At 36.8% G+C, this 20,729-nt stretch overlaps 1 protein-coding gene across 1 annotated transcript; it reads left to right on the top strand.

Moving 5' to 3' along the window:
- The first annotated feature begins 9,416 nt into the window (after nt 1-9,416).
- Nucleotides 9,417-19,008, top strand: LOC143855170 (ferrochelatase-2, chloroplastic-like). Its single transcript, XM_077365388.1, has 12 exons — nt 9,417-9,655; nt 11,035-11,143; nt 11,824-12,127; nt 14,025-14,168; nt 14,776-14,877; nt 15,274-15,377; nt 15,480-15,606; nt 16,539-16,691; nt 17,321-17,421; nt 17,551-17,752; nt 18,325-18,585; nt 18,703-19,008. The coding sequence occupies exons 1-11, from the start codon at nt 9,607-9,609 to the stop codon at nt 18,547-18,549; spliced, it is 1,620 nt and encodes a 539-aa protein (XP_077221503.1). The 5' UTR covers nt 9,417-9,606; the 3' UTR covers nt 18,550-18,585; nt 18,703-19,008.
- The last annotated feature ends 1,721 nt before the right edge of the window (nt 19,009-20,729 follow it).

The following is a 20,729-nucleotide window of genomic DNA, read 5'->3' as shown; positions in this document are numbered from 1 at the left end:
CCTTGATGGAGAAATAAAGGCAACAATTAGTTGTAACAACATGTGATAAACATAGGCTGCGAATAGAACACAGTTTCGTGTCGGACAAGAAATATTTACTTTAAATATAGGGAAATGATATCAGCACAACCATGTTTTAATAATTGCATAGAGACCCACCTTGTCTTTCCTTTTTTAATTGCCTTTTGAGTTCTTTTCGGAACTGTCTCAGTGAAAATATCAAAACATGGTTGTGCTCATATCTTTTACTAAAGGGAAATGATATACTCTCCAATTTTTTAACTTGGGACAGCCCTCTCTAGAGTAAAAGAGTGGTCATAAATACACTAGAGGGGGCTGTCCCACGTAAAAAAAAAGGGTGAATATATCATTCCCCTTTACTGAAATACTTAATATCTAGGGTTAGCAACGATGAGATTAGGTCTTCAACGCCGGTCACATCCGACCCCATCATATGTAAAAGCTATGCTAATAGAATATTTTAATCATATATAAACAACCAACGTTTTTTTGCCTTAATTTATCCATTTTGACAATCTTTTTTTATGATATCCATCAAAATGTAGGACAAAAACACACATTCTATTTGTCTATTTTTTGTGGTATGTGATGTTAAAAGGTAAAACAATGATATGATGTAATGGGAATTGAGAAGAGCATTTTGGTAACAATTAATAAATATGTTTTGGGGTCAAAAGATGAGAGAATATTTTATTAGAGTATTTTTCTCAAAGTGTGGTAAATAAGTGTCTCATGATTAATTATCGACTCCAAAAATTAAAATAGATCATTTTTCATAGATATGAATCATATAATGCCCCACTTAAGTTGTCTATGTGAATCTGAAAGATTATGAAAATTGTAAAAGAAAATGGAGAAAACCCAATACATTCCGGAGTGCCTCTGCACCATATTTATAATTAGTTTGATAAGTGGTTTTTATAAAGAGAAAAGCGTTGCGCGCAGGGAGCTTAACTGCGCTTTAGTGGTTTATAAAGCCTCTCATTGGTTCGTATAGCGGGTCCACAAGAAAGGAACCAATGAGACGCTTTATAAACCACTAAAGCGCAGTTAAGATCCCTGCGCAGGAACGCTTTTCTCTTTCATGAAACACATGACAAACATGTGCATAACCACGTAAACTACTTGTCTTTCAAATTTAAATTAAATAACTAAAAACTAGGGTGTTAAGTAGTCTAATCTACAGCTTAATAATCCAACAGTCAGAGCCTTCTATATATGTTCTAATACATTCTAACATAAATCATTCGATGGACCTCGAAGAACCACGACCTAAAAGCTACATCAATAAGATGATTTTTTTTTTTGCTGAATTCAATTGCTAGATAGCAAATAGATGGTTAAATGAAGAAAAAAAAAAGAAGAAACTAAAAGGTTAAGTATTAAGGGAAAGGCCTTCAATTATAGTTAGGACCATATGGTTCCTTCATTTTTAAAAGCACAAATCTCTTTACCAATTTTAGCATTTAAGTCTTTAATTTGGATAGAAAGTTTAGATGGAAATTTAAATTAGTTTTAATTGGAACTCAATTGAGATGTGCAACTGGGCCCACTAATCCAATGAACCACCACGAGATGAAACATGACCCAAATATCATGGTATTCATACAATCCTATCCGTCCAAACCAATCGATTGTTTGCCACATCCAATGGGTAAAAATCGCATTGATCGAACGGCTGCCTTGATCTGATTGGGCGCTGGGAGTTGAATCCAATGTTGCCCCACCGTGATTGAATATTTGAATCTATCCTTTTAGATCCAAAATCATTACTTAGGGTTTTGCCAAGAAGAATATTTATAGCAGTTGGTTTTTGTAGCTCTTTATTTAACGGACAAGATCTCCATTCACGGTTGGGCCCCACCAAGGGTTTGTACTCAAATAGAAGAGAGAGAGAAGGAGCACTGGTTGTGAGAATAAGTACATGCTTGTTAGACCCCATTAAAGGCAAAGGCTCGTGTTTGAGGGAGAGAGTGTGTTGGTTGTACTGGTGGAATGATATCAGCACAACTATATTTTGATATTTTCGCTAACCCATATTCTATTTAAAGAGAAGTCAAAAGGTTATTACATTTTCCAAAAAGCTCTCACAAGCAAAATAAAGAGGAAAAGACAGGTGGGTTTGGGCAAATATTAAAATATGGTTGTGCTTATAAAATTTCCCTTCTTATAAATTCTTGTGGCCTTATTTTGTCTCAATGCAAAGGACACTTTTTGACCTTTCTCTAAGATGGAATGGTGGATAGCGTTTACGCGTCTTACAGATAGCTAACATAGTATGGACATTGCTACGAGCATCTCAGAGCATATGATATCAACATGAGAAAAAGTAGCAAGGGACATCTTATTGAACCTTTTTTTTAAAGGGAGATGATAAGTATTCGCCCCTTTTTCTTATTACTTGGGACAACCCCCTCTAGTGTGAAAGAGTAGTAATAAATACACTAGAGGGGATTGTCCCAAGTAGGAAAAGGGGAGCGAATATATCACTTCCCTTTTAATATGGCTGTACAATGGTCTTCCTTGAGGAAATGTCAAAAGATTTATAACACCACCATTTTCTCTTAGAATATCCCTTGCTGCTCATAACAAACTACCCCACGAAGAAGAATGAGAGATTATGTTTATAGGCAAGGAATTTGTCTCACCCGTGCAAGCCAAGCAATTGGAAACTTCTCCCATGGCAAGCCCTTGTGCCCACATAATGGAGACATGAAACAAGAGAGAGAGAGAGTAGATTTTTATTCTTCTGTTTCTTTCTTCAGGCGTAAAATAAATTTTATAGCTATGTTAAAGTGGAAAATGGGCGCAAATGTTGTTTTATGTACGCCCATTTTACACCAAAAGAAAGACAGCCTAAGGGCACACTACAAGAAATTGGGCCATTAGTGGCAATTTTTTTTTGTGGCGACTTGCATTTTGCCACTAACAACAAGTTTTTAGTGACGACAAAAAAAAGTTGCCACTAAAATTAAACATTAGTGACGACTTCCTATTCTGTCAATAATTAAAAAGTCTTTGCCACAAAAGCTTATAAGTTAGTGTCATGAATTGTTTTTTTTTTGGAAAATTAGCTTATCGCGCGGGGCTGTGAGAGGGATAGATACAAGAGTGTGTGGGTGAGGAGAGGGTAAGAAAAAGGCTGAAAATCCTGAAAACAAAAAATTCTACCCAAAATGTGATCCATTCCTGGTCTTTTAGCCCTTTTGGGCCCCACAAGCAATGTCATGGGGTAGAAGTTACATTAATTGGATGACCAAAGTATCCAATCAACATCTTACAATTGGCCCAGTAATAATAGAAAATGGAGCAATGGTTCACATTCTAAGTCCTCCGATCAGATGGTTAGGACTGAAGCTCTACAAGTTCAGCGGTCCCGATTACACATACATCTCCTTTCCGTCGTGCCCTAAAATTGATTGTTAGCAATGATACTGACTGGCATCCTAGTCATGTACTCCCTCTCTTATAAATATTTGTTAAGATGTATAGTGTGTTTCTTAACCATTTATTCAGGTCAGTTTGAAACTCTGTTGTAAAAGCGGATTGCTACCAACACGCTTCTATTAGGCTCCATTTCTTTCAAAGTTTTGATCTAAAATGGGTGTAAACTAAACTTTGAGCCTGTATTTTCACTTAAAACGGGTGTAAGATTTGTTTTTACACCCATTTTATGTCGAAAGAACACATATCTGGAAGAAACAGATCCATTGTTGGGAGAAATTAGGAAGTGACAGTGTAGATCACAAATATAGAAAAAGGTGATGATTTTTTCGCGCCCCTTGTAGGATTATGCGCCCCCCTTTTAGTGTGATTTGAGTCAAAAAGCATTAAGTCCGCCCACAATTCACATTAGAAGTGGGGCGCAAAATCCTACAGGGGCGTGAAAAAATCATCTCCATAAAGAAATATTAGACAATTGTAAAAGGATGTTTGAAAGGTGACGTAAAGCCTTCTCCTATAGAACGTAGAAATACATGAAAGTGCCCTTTCACATGAAAACTCTAGTTCAGAAAAGGGGAGTGTCTTTTGAATAACCCAAAGCATCCTTTCAGGAAGATAAATGTCTTTTGAATAATTAATTTTAGGGATTTGCTAGCCAATTCCGCAGAAAGCCATTTCGTGGTTGGCAGTTGCATGTTAGAGCAGCCACCTCAGATGAATTAAATGAATAAGATAAAATCTACCAAAAACTCAACCAGTGTGGCTGTTCTCATTTCCAAAAGCCAGCTGCGAAATTGTTTTCCACGAAATTGGCTAGCCTCTCACGGAGTAGATCTAGCTATTACCATAAACCCTAAACCCTAAAGAGTATCTTATACATTTCTGTTAGTATATTTTTTTCTTGTTAAGTGTTACGTGCTCAACGTGACTCACTTCGGGTGGAATAAAGTTATTTAGATTTTAGAAATCTGTAGGATTTGCTTTGTGGTTGTTGATATGGATAGGAGTCTTAGAGTTAGGAGTTATCAAGAGTCCATTAAGTTAGAGTTTTCCTATTCTTTCTCCTACTTTTATGCAAGTGTACATAAGCTACAATTGTGGCCCTTAATATATAAAGAGAGAAGGAAATGCAATAAATAAACGGAGAATTTATCACATAAATTGTGTTTGTGCACAAAGGAGGACGACCATTCCCTCGAAGTGGGTCAAGAGGCCGATCTTCCCTCTGAGAAGATCAATCCATTTTGAACCAATCTAGGTCCGTAACAAAGTGGTATCAGAGCAAGGCATGGATGATCCAAGGATCAGACGGTTGGAAGTTGCGGTGCGTTCTCTTGTGGTGGGAAAAGAGAGAATGATCAAGGAGATGGAAGCGATGTTTTTTTCTATGAATGCTCGATTTGACGAGATGGTAGCTACACGTACGCGCGGCCAGGAAGAAAGCTCCAACAACCAGAACCGTAATTGTGGATGTAGAGTTTATGGCCTTTATGTGAAAGGTGTTTTTGGTTCAATGAATTCTTATATTCCCAAGCTCAAAAAGAAAAAAGAGAAAAAGCCACGAAAGAAAGGCATTTATCAGTGCTGTCAATTTCGACAGGGGTCGTTGTCGAAAAATTTGTCGTTCCTCTCAACAAATCCAACGCCACCGAAAAGATCCTCATCCACAACCATCCGTGCGTCAAAATTCTAATAAAGCTTCGATGGAGCCATGGATGAAGAGCTTGCTCAATCGGTCAGAGGATCATGGCATCCCACTTCGTCGGGATAACAAGCCAATATCTCTACGGCCTTATAGGTACCCTGACTGTCCAATGTTACTCGTGTGGCTCAACAAAAATCATGTCCAATACGATTTGGGATTTGGGATCCCGGTGGAATTAAATATTTTTTCTCATCAATCCAACATTTTCCAATTAATCCAACCTTGGGGACAAGGTTGGTTTTAAGGGGAGAGGAATGTTACGTGCTCAACGGGACCAACTTAGGGTGGAATAAAGTTATTTAGATTTTAGAAATCTGTAGGATTTGCTTTGTGGTTTTCGGTATGGATAGGAGTCTTAGAGTTAGGAGTTATCAAGAGTCTATTAAGTTAGAGTTTTCCTACTCTTTCTCCTACTTTTATGCAAGTGTATGGAAGAATTTATCCTAGAAATTGTGTTTGCGCACAAAGGAGGACGACCCTTCCCTCGAAGTGGGTCAAGAGGCCGATCTTTCCTATCAGAAGATCAATCCGTTGTGAACCAATCTAGGTCCGTAACATTAAGTTGCACATGTAGTAGGAACTCTCTTCACAAATTTAACATAATCACTTGATTAATTTAAAATGAACCTCTTCCTCCAATGTTTTCCTTCATCTACTCACAAGAAAATAAAAGAAAAGCAAAGCAAAGCAAAGCGACTTTAAGCTCCATGCATGCCATGAGTGCACATAATGACATAAACGGTTTTATTAGCAAAATGCATAACCACGAGTCTAATCTTTCACAGTCGGTCCCACCATGATTAAATGATCCTAGGCGTCTTTCGAAAAGCTAAACCACTTATTATTTTAGGTGTTGTTGTTATCAATGGGTCCCCGTGTGGAATTGGACGAAGACCATATACGTCGACTCATTTGGACCACACATATATGTGTTCTATAGGACCACGCAATATTGGTTTTATTAACAAAAATGTGTAACCACGACTCTAATCTGTCACAGACACAGTTGGTCCCATAATGATTAAATGATCCTAGAACCTCGTGAATAAGGCGTCTTTCAGGGTTTGCCGTGAAAAGCTAAACCACTGATTATTTTAGCTATTGTTGTCAGGGGCGATGCCAGAAATTTTGCACGGGGGGGGGCAAAAATTATAGTAATTTTTTTTCTCCAAACAAATGAAAGTAATATTATAGTTTCCAAAAAAAACCCTCTATATATTCCATCACCAGCGGCGTAAACATCACTTCAGCTAAAATGCCCTTGGCTATATATTTCAATCTTGATCCGGAGAACAAAACATATTCAAGTGAGGAATGATAGAATGAAGTGCGGCGTATCAAAACCAGCTACAAGGGTGCCTCCATTGGTCCAATGTTAAGAAAGTGAGAAAGTGGATCACTTTCTTAAGATTGGACCAATGGGGGCGCTCTTGGAGCTGGTTTTTGCAAGGACGCCTTTCAGTCTATCATTCGTCAAAAAGTGGAATGTTAAATTCTCTTGCAAACCCTACTGGTGGAACGGGACCAATGTGCATTTATAACTTGTATAAGTCAAAGATCAATAAATGGATTCGGTGACATTCACCAATGGGGCGTCCTTTCATCTGTTTTCTGCATTCGGTGGCATTAACCAATAATGGTATATTTGTTCTTTCCCAAAAAATTAAGGGGGGCAATTGCCCCCCTTCCCTTACAAGTGCCGTCGCCCCTGATTGTTGTTATAGATGGATTCCCTTATGGTATTGGGACCAAGACCACACATATGTGTTCTTGGACTCAATAGGGCCACATATATGTGTTCTATGGGACCCAAGGTTAGCCGAAGGAGTCCAGTCTGTTGGCATACACAGGGTGTGACCCATATTGGACCCCCCCCTGTGTCTTCCACACCCAACTCCCTACTAATTCTCCACCTTAGAGAATTTTCTCGAAAGAAGTTTTAAGATAAATCCCATTATGTCTTTTACGTAAATCAAAAATAGGAAATAAAAAATTAAGACTCCAGTTTTAATCGACTAAAACTCTTTTATATATTTATCTGTCTCTCCTTGATGGGAGGAGAAGCGAAATACTTGAATTCTTATGGTAAAGAGGGCTTTGGTTTGAGAAGGAAAAGTGCCTGTGATTTTAATGATCAGCCTTGGGTTCCCACAAGAATTCATACGGTGTGTGCACATGAAGTCCAGTATTTTCCAAAAAAGTATTGTGGGGCCTACTCTGTAGGATGATCCAAACCGTTCATTTTGTCGGGCTAGAACGTAAATAAGTTGTATCCCGCAAATCATTTCCATAGGATGATCCTAAGCTCGGATCTATAGAGGGACTGCACATTACGGAAATGATTTTCAGGTTACAACTTATTTATGTTGAACAGCTTGGATCATCCTACGAAGTGGGCCCCACTGTACTTTGTTGAAAAATTTTGGGTTTCAGTTGCACACAACAAATAAAAACTCTAGGCCCCACATTATATATATATATATATGAGAAAATGGTTCCTACACATATGTGTAGAGAGTTCTCTACACACTAGCTTAAAATACAGTGGGGCCCCACATTGTTTGGGTGATCCAAGCCATCAATTTTAAAGGCCGTCACATAGATAGGGTGTCTACAAAAAATCAGATCCATAGGATCATCCCAACTCTACGATTTGTGGAGGTAAAATGGATGTCTTTAAACCTTCACAAATTAGTCTATTTTTTGCCTCCACAGTTCGAATGGTTAGGATGATCCTACGGATCTGATTTTTTGTGGACACCCTATCTATGTGAGGGCCTTAAAAATGAATGGTTTGGATTACCCAAATAATGTGGCCTTCACTGTATTTTAAGCTAGTGTGTAGATAACTTATCTACACATGTGTAGGAACCGTTTTCTATATATATATATATAGAGAGAGAAAACGGTTCCTACACATATGTGTAGATAAGTTATCTACACACTAGCTTAAAATACAGTGGGGGCCACATATATATATATATATATATATATATATATATATATATATATATATATATATATATATATATATATATATATATATATATATATATATATATATGTGGGATCAAGACCATTGATTTCAAGGGCATTGCCAGAAATTTTGCACAAGGGGGACAAAAATTATAGTAATTTTTTTTCTATCTTAGGGATCATTGGAAAAAGGGGCATATTTTTTTAAAAAGGGGTAAGTATAAAAAGATATTAAATAATAAAGGTATTTTTTTTTCCCAAAAAATTAAGGGGGGCAATTGTCCCCCTTCCCTTTATCAAGACCAAATGTTTGAAAATTCACTTTCCACAGAATTTTTTCTTCTTGGAAACCTTTTCTCCATGCATCCAAGAATTCAAGTATGTTAGGATTTCATCCTTTTCACCATCAGCCAGTATTCATCTAAAAGGAGTTTATAAACTTTTTACCCTCCAACTATTTACATCACTAGGATCAATATCACCAACCACTAATGGGTCCCGCATGGGACATGAGAGTGCAATCAGGACCTCCATAAGGGTTGTGGCCACACTCTGAAACAGACATTCCTTCCGTTAGATTAAAGCCTGAAAAAAATCAATGGTTTGGCTTCTCTTGACAGAACCCTAAACCAGGGACGGAGCCAGGAATTTGGTCAGCGGGGGCAAAGAATGGTTGTTATAGCGCGCATATTGGGGCCCACACTTTTACACTTCAATGGTTCGATAGGTGAGGCCCACCCTCATCCCCCTCGCCCATGCATTAGGGGGGAGCCCATAATTTAGACCACACATTTTTAGGCAGTGCGGCCCAGTATTTACACCTCACGTTCTAATGAGTGGGGCCCACTATTTTACACCTATACATAGCATGGCCCAAGAATGCCAGTGATTTAACAACTTCAAGAGGTTTCTTAATGGGTAACCCATTCTAGATAGGATAATTAGCATAATACTATGGAGATATTTTATGAGAAGCGGCCTATTTACATTGTGGTCCCTGAAATGAACAGTTTGGATCATCCTAGTGACCTCCCCCTATTGATCAAGTGGCTGGGATCATCCAGCGGCCGAAGGTAATGGGTCAGATCTATGTTTGCTGTTATGATCAATGGACCAGATTAGGCCTATGAGAAATCTTTGATGGAGAAGAATGTCGTATCAATGGTGGGGCCCAATAGATAAAATTTTGATGGAGGAGAATGACTACTCAAAAGTGAGTGAATATATCATTTTCCCTTCCACCAAACAACTTCTTATATATCCATCTATCCGTTGCAGATAATTTTTCTACGGAACTCTGAAAACTTGCGAGTGCTACTCATTTTGACACGTCATCACTCTTTCTCTCTCATCTCCTAGAGAGAGTGAGAGAGAGAGAGAGAGAGTAGCTGAGCTACTGGAAGATCTATTTAGGGCAAGATTGTGAAATTAGGGCAAGAGTCCGAAATTAGGGCAAGAAGATGGGAATAGAGGTTTTGGCACTCTCTCTTCCTTCTCTGGCCTCGCAATGTGAGTCTCTCTTTTCTTCTTTCTCATCTATCTCCAATCCATGCCTTTTTTTATTTTTACGGAATTGGTTTTATCATTTCCCCCCAATTTTGCTGTGTAATTTGATTTGATTTAGATGATTTTATGTGAGATTAGCCTTGAATTCGCGCGATGATTGAATAATCGATTCTCCCTCTTTCATTTAGATTCATGGCGATTTGCAAAGTTAGAGAAGTTTAGATGTGTGGGTTTTAGTTGGGTGATGTTCAGTTTTTGAGTTGGAAATGGGAAAATAATGTTAAATAGACGACCCGCCAATACAATTGCAATTCATTCATTCATTTGGAAGAACAGCGGATGACCAAAATCATCTATGACTTTAGTTGGTAATAGAAATATGAAGAATGTATGTTTTATCCTTACCGAGCAAAACAAATTATATAACGAGAAGGACCAATAGGAGCGCTCTAGTAGATGTTTTTTTTTTTTTTTTGCAAGGGCGCCCTTCAGTTTATCATTACTCTATATTATTCACTTGATTAGTTGTTGACCTGTTTCTAGACTTTTAGTTGTAGTAGTAGTCCATAGAAAAATTGGGATGCAAGTAGACAGGACAGGCTTGATGGGCTCTCTAGCAAACGAAAAACATTATAAATTAGTGTAATTATCTTTTTTTTAATGAATGGCACAAATTAGTGCGATTATTAAGAACATGGATTGCCAGACAAAGTACGGAAAAAGTCATTATGAATAGAAGTACATGGAAAGAAATGGTGGAAACCATATTTTTGGCCTATTTCTGGAATCATGTGACAAAAAAAAAAAAAAAAGAAAAAAAAAAGAAAAAGAAAAAGGAAAGAGTCACTGGCATATCAGCCGATATGTATCGATTCGGCCATTGGGCTGATAAGCCAACTGGTACCTATATTTTGAACCATGTCGTTTTATATTAATTATTAACTAACCAACTTCTCCAAAAGCTTAAGCTGTTGGAGAAAGGCGTTATTTATCTTTTATACTTTAACACTCCTCCGCACGTGTGGCCCACTCGGCAAACACGTGGCACATGTGATCCCACTTTGGGCCGACCATCACCTGTCGATTTTTGCTCTCTGGGAGGTTTGAACTCAAGACCTTTGGCTCTGATACCATGTTTACTAACCAGCTTCTCCAAAAGCTTAAGCTGTTGGAGAAAGGCGTTATTTATCTTTTTATACTTTAACATTAATGATGCTTGATATTAACTTTTCTTAATAGATGCAAGCACTCAACTTTTCATACAGTAAGAGACAAGATGTGGTCAGTTGGATTTGTAATATAGCATGGATACAATTTTGTCTACGAATGGTCTCTGAAATGTGATTTTCTTGAGCCCTATCTCTTTTTTTTTGTTAATGTAGGGGAGCGGGTATCATCATCTAACCAAGCAAGTACACGAGGTGTAACTGAGACACGGAGCATAGAGCATAGAGCTTCAAACATCACGCACCAAGCTTCTTCACCATGCAGGTATTTATTTGCTCCTATGAAATGCAGTGCCGATTGACATGTGAACAAGTTTGCAGGAAATGCAAATTAGAACTCCCATTAACACTACCACAAATTTGAAATTTTGTAAACTGCTATTTATTTGGAATCATCTTGTGTAGTTGATTAGGTTTATTTCCAAGTCTTTGACTTCTTAAGATGTATTTAATCTGATTGCAGTACACATTTTCCTGCCAAAATGATAAAAAAGTTGAAGCACTTGCTGGGAAATTTGCAAAACACTCTTGCTTGAAATAACGAACCATGTTTTGCATCTTTATTATTCTATGTATCATCTGAGTGAGCTTTTTCTCATATAATTGAAAGTTGTTTTTTTTATTTATATGGGCTGATGCTCTGCTCTAAGTTGTTATGGTAAACATGGATTTATTGACAAAAGATAATTACCAAAAGGAAACTGAACTAATCTAGTTTTGTATTTAGTTTTTTATGTGTTAAATTTCTTCGTGTTACAGTTTTTCTCTCATCGCAGTTCTTTTATCTTACTGTACCTTATAAGCAAAGCCAATGTGGTACTCACTACTACAGATGACTATAATATTGTTACACCCTTAGCCTATGTAAAACACTCAGTTTTAGACATGAGAGTCAATGCATGCTATTTAGATCTATATCTTATGGCTGTATTTCCATTCCTATAGGTTATTGGCACGATCAACATGTAAAGCTCAAATTTTCCATAGTTATTCTAGGGTCCAGATGGAAGCCCTCCCAAAGAGTAATATAGTTAAATCAGGATGGCTTGGGCCACCTTCATTAGATTGGAGGCGACCACTTGAAAAATGTTCTCCGTCTTTGGGAGCATTAATGACCTCTAAAACTCTAGAGGCATCTAGTAAACTTCTTGTTGGTGATGAAAAGGTGGGGGTTTTGTTGCTTAACCTTGGAGGCCCAGAGACTCTTGAAGACGTGCAGCCTTTCTTGTTTAATCTTTTTGCTGACCCGGTAAATATCTATTGCCTTTTGTGGTACTTATTCTTATTACAGTTGATCTTTACATTTCCTACATTTTTTGAGTTTTTAAATCAATTGACTAGTCCACTTACTGGCATATCTTACTTGTAGAAGACAATGTTTGTTCGGCTTTATGCATGCAAGGCTACATCTTTCTATTATAAAATGTACTTATCAAATCTATGCACATAAATTTGGCATATTGATGATTTTATTCCTTCTCATTTTACTATTGTCATTAGTCAATGTAAGAACTATAGTATCTATGAACCATTTTGCGATTTAATACTCTCTTAATTTTTGGGCAGTGATAAATCGACCCCCTAATATCTTAAATCGACCCCCATCTCTCTCTCAGCACTGCCCAATATGAGGGTCGATTTACCACTGCCCTAATTTTTTTTATGAAGTCTTCCTTTAGAAAAATGTAAAAATAGAAACACATAGATGGAATTCTTACCTTTATATTTTATATCTTTCAATGTAAATGAAAATTACTATCATTCAATAAAATGTAAATGAAAATTATTTTTCCCAATTAATTGTATTTTGTTGTAATTGCAGCATATTGATTCTAAGATGTAAACTCCTGTTTTTTTTTTTTTTGAATGGTGTAAACTCTTGTTTCTTGATGATCACATTTTTTTAATGTGGTATTGGATGTTCTAATATTAATATTGATGATCATCTGGGTACTTGTATTCACTTATGGTGTCACTTGCTAGATTCTTTGCAAAGAAATAAATAAGAAAAGTGCACATATGGGAGTATTGCTTGACTACTTCTGTATTTTTCATTAGAAATGGAAAAGTTTTGGCTGGTTACCATGGTGTTCTAAGTATCTGCAAACAATGTTATGAGCGACAGTATTGTGAAGGTTAATATGGATTGAGTTTTATGTAGGATAATATTGTGAAGTTTAATATGGATTGAGTTTTATGTAGGATACTTTATATATTTCCAAATTATTATTCCATTTCTTTTATGATGGTAATCAGTGCTTTGAATTCTTGAAATAGTCCATTGGCAGACCTCTCACTTTTTTATCCAGTTCTTTGATAGGATGGTTGAATGAAAAAAAATTAAGAGCAAGTTTTAAATTTAGAAGCAAGGGAATGGTGGGAAAGAAGTTAGTTGGATTCTCCACAACCAGTGGCAATGCTGTTCTTTGCTGTGCCACGTCTCTAGGGTAGTTCAACTTATCTACAGCTAATTTCATGGCCCTCATAAAAAATGAGAAAAATAAAAGGAATAAAAAAAAACATTTAAAAATAAAATAAAAAATGTCATGCGCTCACCAGCCTTTGCAACATTCAAAGCTCCCCTTCCTTAAGCTTTGGATTGAAGGATACACACTGCCATGGGATATTATTGTGTTGGATGATTATGTGGTTCTCTTTTTGTCAACACATGATAAATTTACTATACATCTCTCTCTGTACATTTATGCCAATAATGCGTGTTATGCCATATTATAGGTTTATGTACATATCTACCTATATTAATTAAGAATGTGTCTTGGGGATTGATGTTGGTCTGTGGATGGACACTATGATCTTTTTGGTTCAAAAGTAGACAAACATTGTAATCATAGCTCCAGATTGATAGGTAGCTTTGATTGATTTGGAAAAGTAGCAATGGTTTGGCGTGTGGAGCATAATTGAAGTTCAATTGCAAAGTTATTTGATTGTTTGCATTTTCCTTAGTTCCTGATCACAATGGTCAGATGAAGATGGAAAAATAACGTTAAAAAGGGATCAACTCTACATGTTTTCTGTCTTTCCATATGAACTTTTAACTCTTTTGGATGGAGTGCCTATTCATTATTGTTACCTTTTCATTCACACTGGTAATATTCTGTGAAGCCCTGATTGTACCGAAATGACAGGATATTATCCGGTTGCCAAGGTTGTTCCGTTTTCTTCAGAAGCCCTTGGCACAATTCATATCTGTTCTCAGAGCACCCAAGAGCAAAGAAGGCTATGCTTCCATTGGCGGTGGTTCACCTCTTCGACGGATAACTGACGCACAGGCATGATTTATGTAAACTTGCAGTTCCTTATGGTAACTTAATTTATTATGGATTTCTGTCATTTGTTCAAAAACTGTAGCTGTCATTGGTTTTGATGTATATATTTTGCACTAGTTAAATAATGCATATATTTTGCACTAGTTAAATAGTTCGTAATCTGGATAATATGTCCACAAATTTGTGACACCCAAATACCAAACTGTTACCAAAACTCAAGTTTGTGTTGTCTTTTTCATTTGCCTTTCCATAAACAACTGAAATTAAATTGCATCTTGATCAGCTTTAGAGAGCTGTTTATGAGAAAAACGATTAATCTATACAACTGGTCAACAAAAGCCTGTCTATTTTGGTTGTCTGTTAAGTAATGGCTGGCTTTATGTGTATTGAGTTTTTTGTGATGGTAAACTAGGGTTGAGTAAGAGAGGCCAGATAACAAATCAGTCGACTGTAGGTTGCCAGTTGCTTTTATATCTGTTGGGATTTGATCAAAGATGCTCTAATTGCTCGCTCTGAAATTTTCAAATCTCAGGATCCAATGGCAATCTTCTTAAAGATTATCGGCACTTTTTACTATTCTTATATTGGCTTCATTTGTTATGTACTGCAGGCTGAAGAGTTGAGAAAGTTCCTTAGTGCGAAGGATGTACCAGCAAAGGTGTACGTTGGAATGCGTTACTGGCATCCTTTCACGGAAGAAGCTATTGAGCAGGTACAAAATTAATTGAATTTCAATAACAATTTGTTATCTATTAGTTTCCCACTCTTTAACCATGGGAGAATGCTTTTATATCACACTTTGCTCTTGCCATTTCATGGTCCAAATGTGGTATGGAAAATGTTTGGAAATGATTTGAGGTGGAATTTGTCCTATTTGGTCCATTAAAAAAAAAAACCCTCCTGTTTGGATATTTTTTGTTCTCTTTTTCCGGTTCTTACCATTTTTAATTTAGTTTTTCTACAGTACCTGATAAATTTGTTATCGAGTATTTTTTTTCCTTATGATTTTAGACTCTTGGAGTTGAGGGACTGATATTTTCTGCTCTGTTTTTTTATACGTATTTTTTCTGCTCTTGTTACAAGCATATCATTTTTGTTGTCTTTGCAGATCAAAAGGGATGGAATCACAAAGCTTGTTGTCCTTCCTCTTTACCCACAGTTTTCGATATCAACTAGTGGTTCAAGCCTCCGCCTGTTGGAGAGTATATTCAAGTGATGAATTTCTAAGCACATATTGCTATCATACTCTGATGTTTCAAAGTTAAAAAACCAGCTCCAGTTTTATCGTACATTATTTTATATTGGTTTTTTTAGGGAGGATGAGTATCTGGTTAACATGCAGCACACAATTATACCGTCATGGTACCAGCGTGAAGGATACATCAAAGCCATGGCAAATTTAATTGAACAGGAATTGCAAAAATTTGAATTCCCTGCAAAGGTATGATCCTTTCATTTGGTTATGATTAGCCTTTTCTTATGCTTGTACTTAATTTTCTCATAATAGTATTAGTGAGCTTTGTTTAGAATATGTACGTAAATATTATGTGTAGATGCCATAATCAAATAATGTTTACCAAGGTTTAGCACTGTAACAGCCATACAGAGAAAGCAGAATTTTTTGAGTTCACTTCCTCTGCTTCCCTAGTATGACAAAGTATTGAATGCTTGGATTTATTATGGAGCATATGATTTTTTAGCTTGTTTATTTTGTCAGTAGGACTATTATTGGTACCATCAAAACACTAGAATGACAATTTTAGATGGGTTCATATCCCTCTGGAGGTAATCCACTTAAGCCCTTTGCCGGGTGGAATTTCTGCGATGAAAACTGGTTAGCCCACAACCTGAGATTGCCTACTTGGAAGAAGCAGACTTAATTTCAGAATAAACCCAACAAAATGCCGGGTTTATTCTGAAACAAAAATTAATGAAACAGCTAAATATCCATATGCAGTAAATAAAATAATTGGCTTTCACTGCCCTCTCTTGGAAAACAAACAGCAAATGAGACTCATTCCTGTGGATAGTCATTACGACTTAATTGGCGAGTTTGATGTCTAAAGAAATAAAATTTGCTTGTTTTCATTACATAAAATATTGTATTTAACCTACCTTTACTGTGACAATATTTGTATCATATTTATGCGTAGTTCAAAGCAGTACCTGTATGTTTAGCTCTGCAATCTACTTCTTATCCTTTTCAGCATGACTGGTATTTTATCCATTCATATTTTTCTTGTATCTCTTGGGAGCTTCTCCTAATTCCTTCTTGTCTCGGCTTTCGGTAATGCCAAGCCTCAATTCGTGGTCCCACTGCATTCTATTCTGAAGTTATTTATTCATAAGATAACCTGGGAAAATGGGTGGCAGGTGATGATATTTTTTAGTGCTCATGGAGTACCGCTCGCATATGTGGAAGAAGCTGGTGATCCATACAAAGCAGAGATGGAGGAGTGTGTGGATTTGATTATGGAAGAACTGGAAAATCGAAACATAATGAATGCATATACTCTAGCTTATCAGGTAATCCATTGTGTTTTCTATTGTAGTTTCATAGATGGATTTAGTAACTTCTTGGTCTGCTTCTTGAATCTAGTAAATCCGTCAACATTATTATTATCTCACATGCACAGGGTCATGGGGCACATTTTATCCATTCTAATATCAACACTAGCACAGCATGGGTAACTAGCTATATGCACATGTACTTTTTAAATATCACTTTTTAAAAACTCGAACTGAACACTCTCCAAAGGTAAAAGGGAGTTGACTCAAGTAAGTCAACGATTGATGGGGTCAAATTTTCATTAACACACACGAGTCAGAGGAGTTTTGATTGTCTTGGTAGGGCTTAACTCAGAATCGAATGATAACTTGACCAAGGTAAAACTGGGCCGACTCGAACATGTCAATGATTGACTCAGGGAGTTTTTAAACACTGGTACATATAACCACTCTTTCCGAGCATCATAGTAACCTCATAGAAGAATAGGATGGCATTGATTTCCAAAGGCATTCCTTGTCCTTTCATGTATCACATGTCTTTTTATTTCCCTGGCTATTCATCTTTATCTTCGTTGCACTCATGTTCTTTTATTTCTATGCTTTGTTTATTATCCGTTTCATTTGACTGTTTTTTACTGCATTTGCAGAGCAGAGTTGGACCTGTGGAATGGTTGAAGCCCTACACTGATGAGACAATTGTTGAGCTAGGGCAAAAGGGAGTAAAAAGTCTTCTTGCTGTCCCTATTAGGTTTATATTCTTGTTACTCCGTTTTGCTTATGATACTCTCGTATGTCTATAACTTATGTGGTATTTTGAACATAATTTATTTCACCATGAATTTTGGGTTTTCACTTCTTTTGCGCTTCTAATTTGCAGCTTTGTCAGCGAGCATATTGAAACTCTTGAAGAAATTGATGTAGAGTACAAAGAATTAGCATTAAAATCTGGCATAGAGAAATGGGGACGTGTTCCGGCCCTGGGGTGTGAGCCGAATTTCATTTCAGATTTGGCGGATGCTGTAATTGAAAGTCTCCCTTATGTTGGAGCAATGGCAGTCTCAAATCTCGAAGCACGTCAGGTAGCTGTCATGTCTTCTGAACCCAATCATGTAGCAGAAATCGAATGCATTTCCCAAGTCATAAAAGGATTTTTGCAGAAACTAAAATCCTAAAGATAAAATTTTGTGACTTTTTAATTGAATTCCATGCTCTATCCATTTCTGTTTATTGAAACTGAAAAGAGAAAAATTAGCTAAACCATTTACTACACTTTCCATACATAGAACATTTTGATTGTACTATTGATCAATGTTATCACATTTATTCTGATGGATTGGTTGGTCGCTTAGACCACGATGCCTTTACCTGTGTGTTCTCTCACTAGTTAGTAATATTTAACGTAAAGCATCGGACATCAGTAATCAGAAGTGACAGGAAACAAGAGCAGGTGTTCAAACAAAAAAATATCGTTTTAGAAGAATCACAGAGTGCTAAACACTTGCGATCATAAGTATCCATGTAGCCATCCCTATCAAGAACAAAATTGGAAATCGGACTTAGATTCTTTCTTGGATCAGAATCTTCCATGATTAGTCCTTTTCAAAAAAAAAAAAATCTTCCATGATTAGGGTTTCTGGTTTTGTGGATGCAGTCTCTTGTCCCCCTTGGTAGTGTTGAAGAGCTATTGGCAGCATATGATTCGCAACGTAGAGAGCTTCCACCTCCCGTAACTATGTGGGAATGGGGTTGGACTAGAAGCGCGGAAACCTGGAATGGTAGAGCTGCCATGCTGGCAGTTCTTGTTCTACTGGTCTTAGAAGTGACAACAGGTGAAGGGTTCTTGCACCAGTGGGGCATCTTGCCATTGTTCCGCTGAAAGAAGTTGGAACTGTTACAAGGGATGAAGCTTACAGTAAGACTCTCTCTCTCTCTCGCTCTAATGGCTAATGGCTAATGGCTACAGTAAGACTTTCTCATTCATGTTTATGATTCCATTGCTACATTTTCTGTTTCCTTTTGTTGCTGCCAGGAGCTTTTCTAGTACAATTCGTCGATATGCTGGAGAAATCTCATGAAGTCATGGAACAATGTAGTAGTACGAGATAACCGATCATTTATGCTTCTCTACATATGTACGTATTTTTTTTTTTCACGGCTATTGCCAACAATACATTGGGTGTCCCATGACATATTTTTCATATAGCTTCCGATAAAACATGTCTGTATCTAGTCCGTATCAATATTCTGTGTATTTCCTTCTCTGCATTGTACTCATGTCTGCGTCTCTGTTACACGGATTCTTCTGAATGAGCAAAAGACGCATGTTGGATTCTAATACTTGGTGATTCTACAATTCTAAATCTCTTTTATCAAAGAGGTTGTGATAAAATGACAATAGATTTCATCAAAACATAATCAAAGAAGGATAAATTCCCAAACCCAAAAGGAAGAATTCATAACTAATCATTAACTACCCATTAGCATGGTATTCACCGGATGGTTGGGATCATCTTAAAAGTAGAATTTTAGGTCTACCGAATGTGTGAATAATATGATCTAGAGAAGTGATGAATCTCACGCCATCACTTGGTCACGGTGAGTATAATTGTATTTATCATGTTAAGAGTTGAAGATAACGTGATGGGGTGTTGTGGAAGAATACCTCCAATAGCTTTGACATGGGATTATCCCACTTGGCAACTTGTATCTTAACAGCAGGTGGGGCTTAAGGGCCTCTTTAGATACCTCCAATAGCTATTTGTACATGCAAATGGTTTTGAAGTTGAATATAGTTTTCTGTAAATAATTGTTAGGGATTTACTAGGCAATTTTGTGGAAAGCCATTTTGCTGCCGACTTCTGCACGAGAGAACAGCCACATATGCTCAATTTTCACCACATTTTGTCTTATTTAATTCATCAGATGTGACTGTTTTCATGCCAAAGTCAGCCGAGAAATTGCCTAGCAATTCCTCAGTTGTTATATTAATCGATAACAATTGCCCATGGAGAAAAATCCCAATGTTAACGAAGATGAAAGAAGGGTTTAGTCGCTTCAAATCATGGAAGATCACACATACATACCTAGAGAGAGGCAAATGCAGCAGCAGCAGCAGATTACTTGTAAACAAATGTGATTGTCCTTGTAAGGCAGAGAGTATTCCTCTCTCCATCATCTACCTTACTCCAAATGTGATTGTCCTTGTAAGGCAGAGAGTATTCCTCTCTCCATCATCTCCCTTACTCCTTTAACATTCTCCTCAACATTGTAACCCAGGGAGAAAAATACTATCGATTGTAGCTCTAATTTCTATTTAATACACTGGTAGGGGTCTTGCCAAACCCCCAGCTTATCCACCAAAAAAAAAGTCTATTGATTTTTGGCACTACCACTTTTTGATAGTAGGCCAAACTTATTTTTGTTGTTTCTTTATTAGTTGGCTGCTTAGAGCATTTTGAGAATTGTAATAGCTTTTGACAGCTTGTTAAACAATAAAAGACAAGATGATTTCATTGCATTATCAAAATTTGATAGTGCCAATATCAGCAGCTTATATAGTTAATAGCTCCTAAATAGGCCTTAATGTTCCATATGCAAATAAGACTAAATTAAGCAATCTTATTTGCAAGAGAACACGACTAAATGATTGCCACAATAATTATCCTGGATGTTTTTAAATAATCGATTATACTTCACAAAGGTTAGAGTTCGGCTCTGTTTGGATTGCATGGAAAATACTATTGACGGATTTTTTCTTTTCTTTTCTTTTTTGATTTAGATGGAAATGATATGATTATGGTTAATTTAGATGATTATTATAAAAAATAAAAGGTGCCTCTAGGTAGGGGTGCAACTTGGGTCGGGTTGGGTTGAGCTTTTGCTAAATAATGAATAGGAATCAACCCGAACCCGACCCGATTTTAAGGTAAAAGCTCAACCCGAATTCCTAAAAATCGACCCGAGTTGCACCCCTACCTCTAGGTAAAAATTGAATAGGTTTAGTTAAGTAACATTTTTTTTGTTAAAAAAGTAGGAAATTTTAAAAATATCTTTTCC

The sequence above is a fragment of the Tasmannia lanceolata genome, unplaced genomic scaffold, assembly GCF_043159265.1.
Source record: "Tasmannia lanceolata isolate RefF3 unplaced genomic scaffold, GAP_Taslan_0.1 ptg000020l, whole genome shotgun sequence".
Lineage (NCBI taxonomy): Eukaryota > Viridiplantae > Streptophyta > Magnoliopsida > Canellales > Winteraceae > Tasmannia > Tasmannia lanceolata.
Note: the sequence above shows the minus strand (reverse complement) of the source record. Positions and strands in the feature narration are given on the sequence as shown.

Excerpts from the sequence above, each read along its gene's own strand:
- LOC143855170 (XM_077365388.1), top strand. The coding sequence starts at position 9,607 with ATGGGAATAGAGGTTTTGGCACTCTCTCTTCCTTCTCTGGCCTCGCAA. Across the intron at positions 11,144-11,823 it reads CAAGCTTCTTCACCATGCAG|GTTATTGGCACGATCAACAT; the intron begins GTATTTATTTGC and ends CCATTCCTATAG. Across the intron at positions 14,878-15,273 it reads CGGAAGAAGCTATTGAGCAG|ATCAAAAGGGATGGAATCAC; the intron begins GTACAAAATTAA and ends TTGTCTTTGCAG.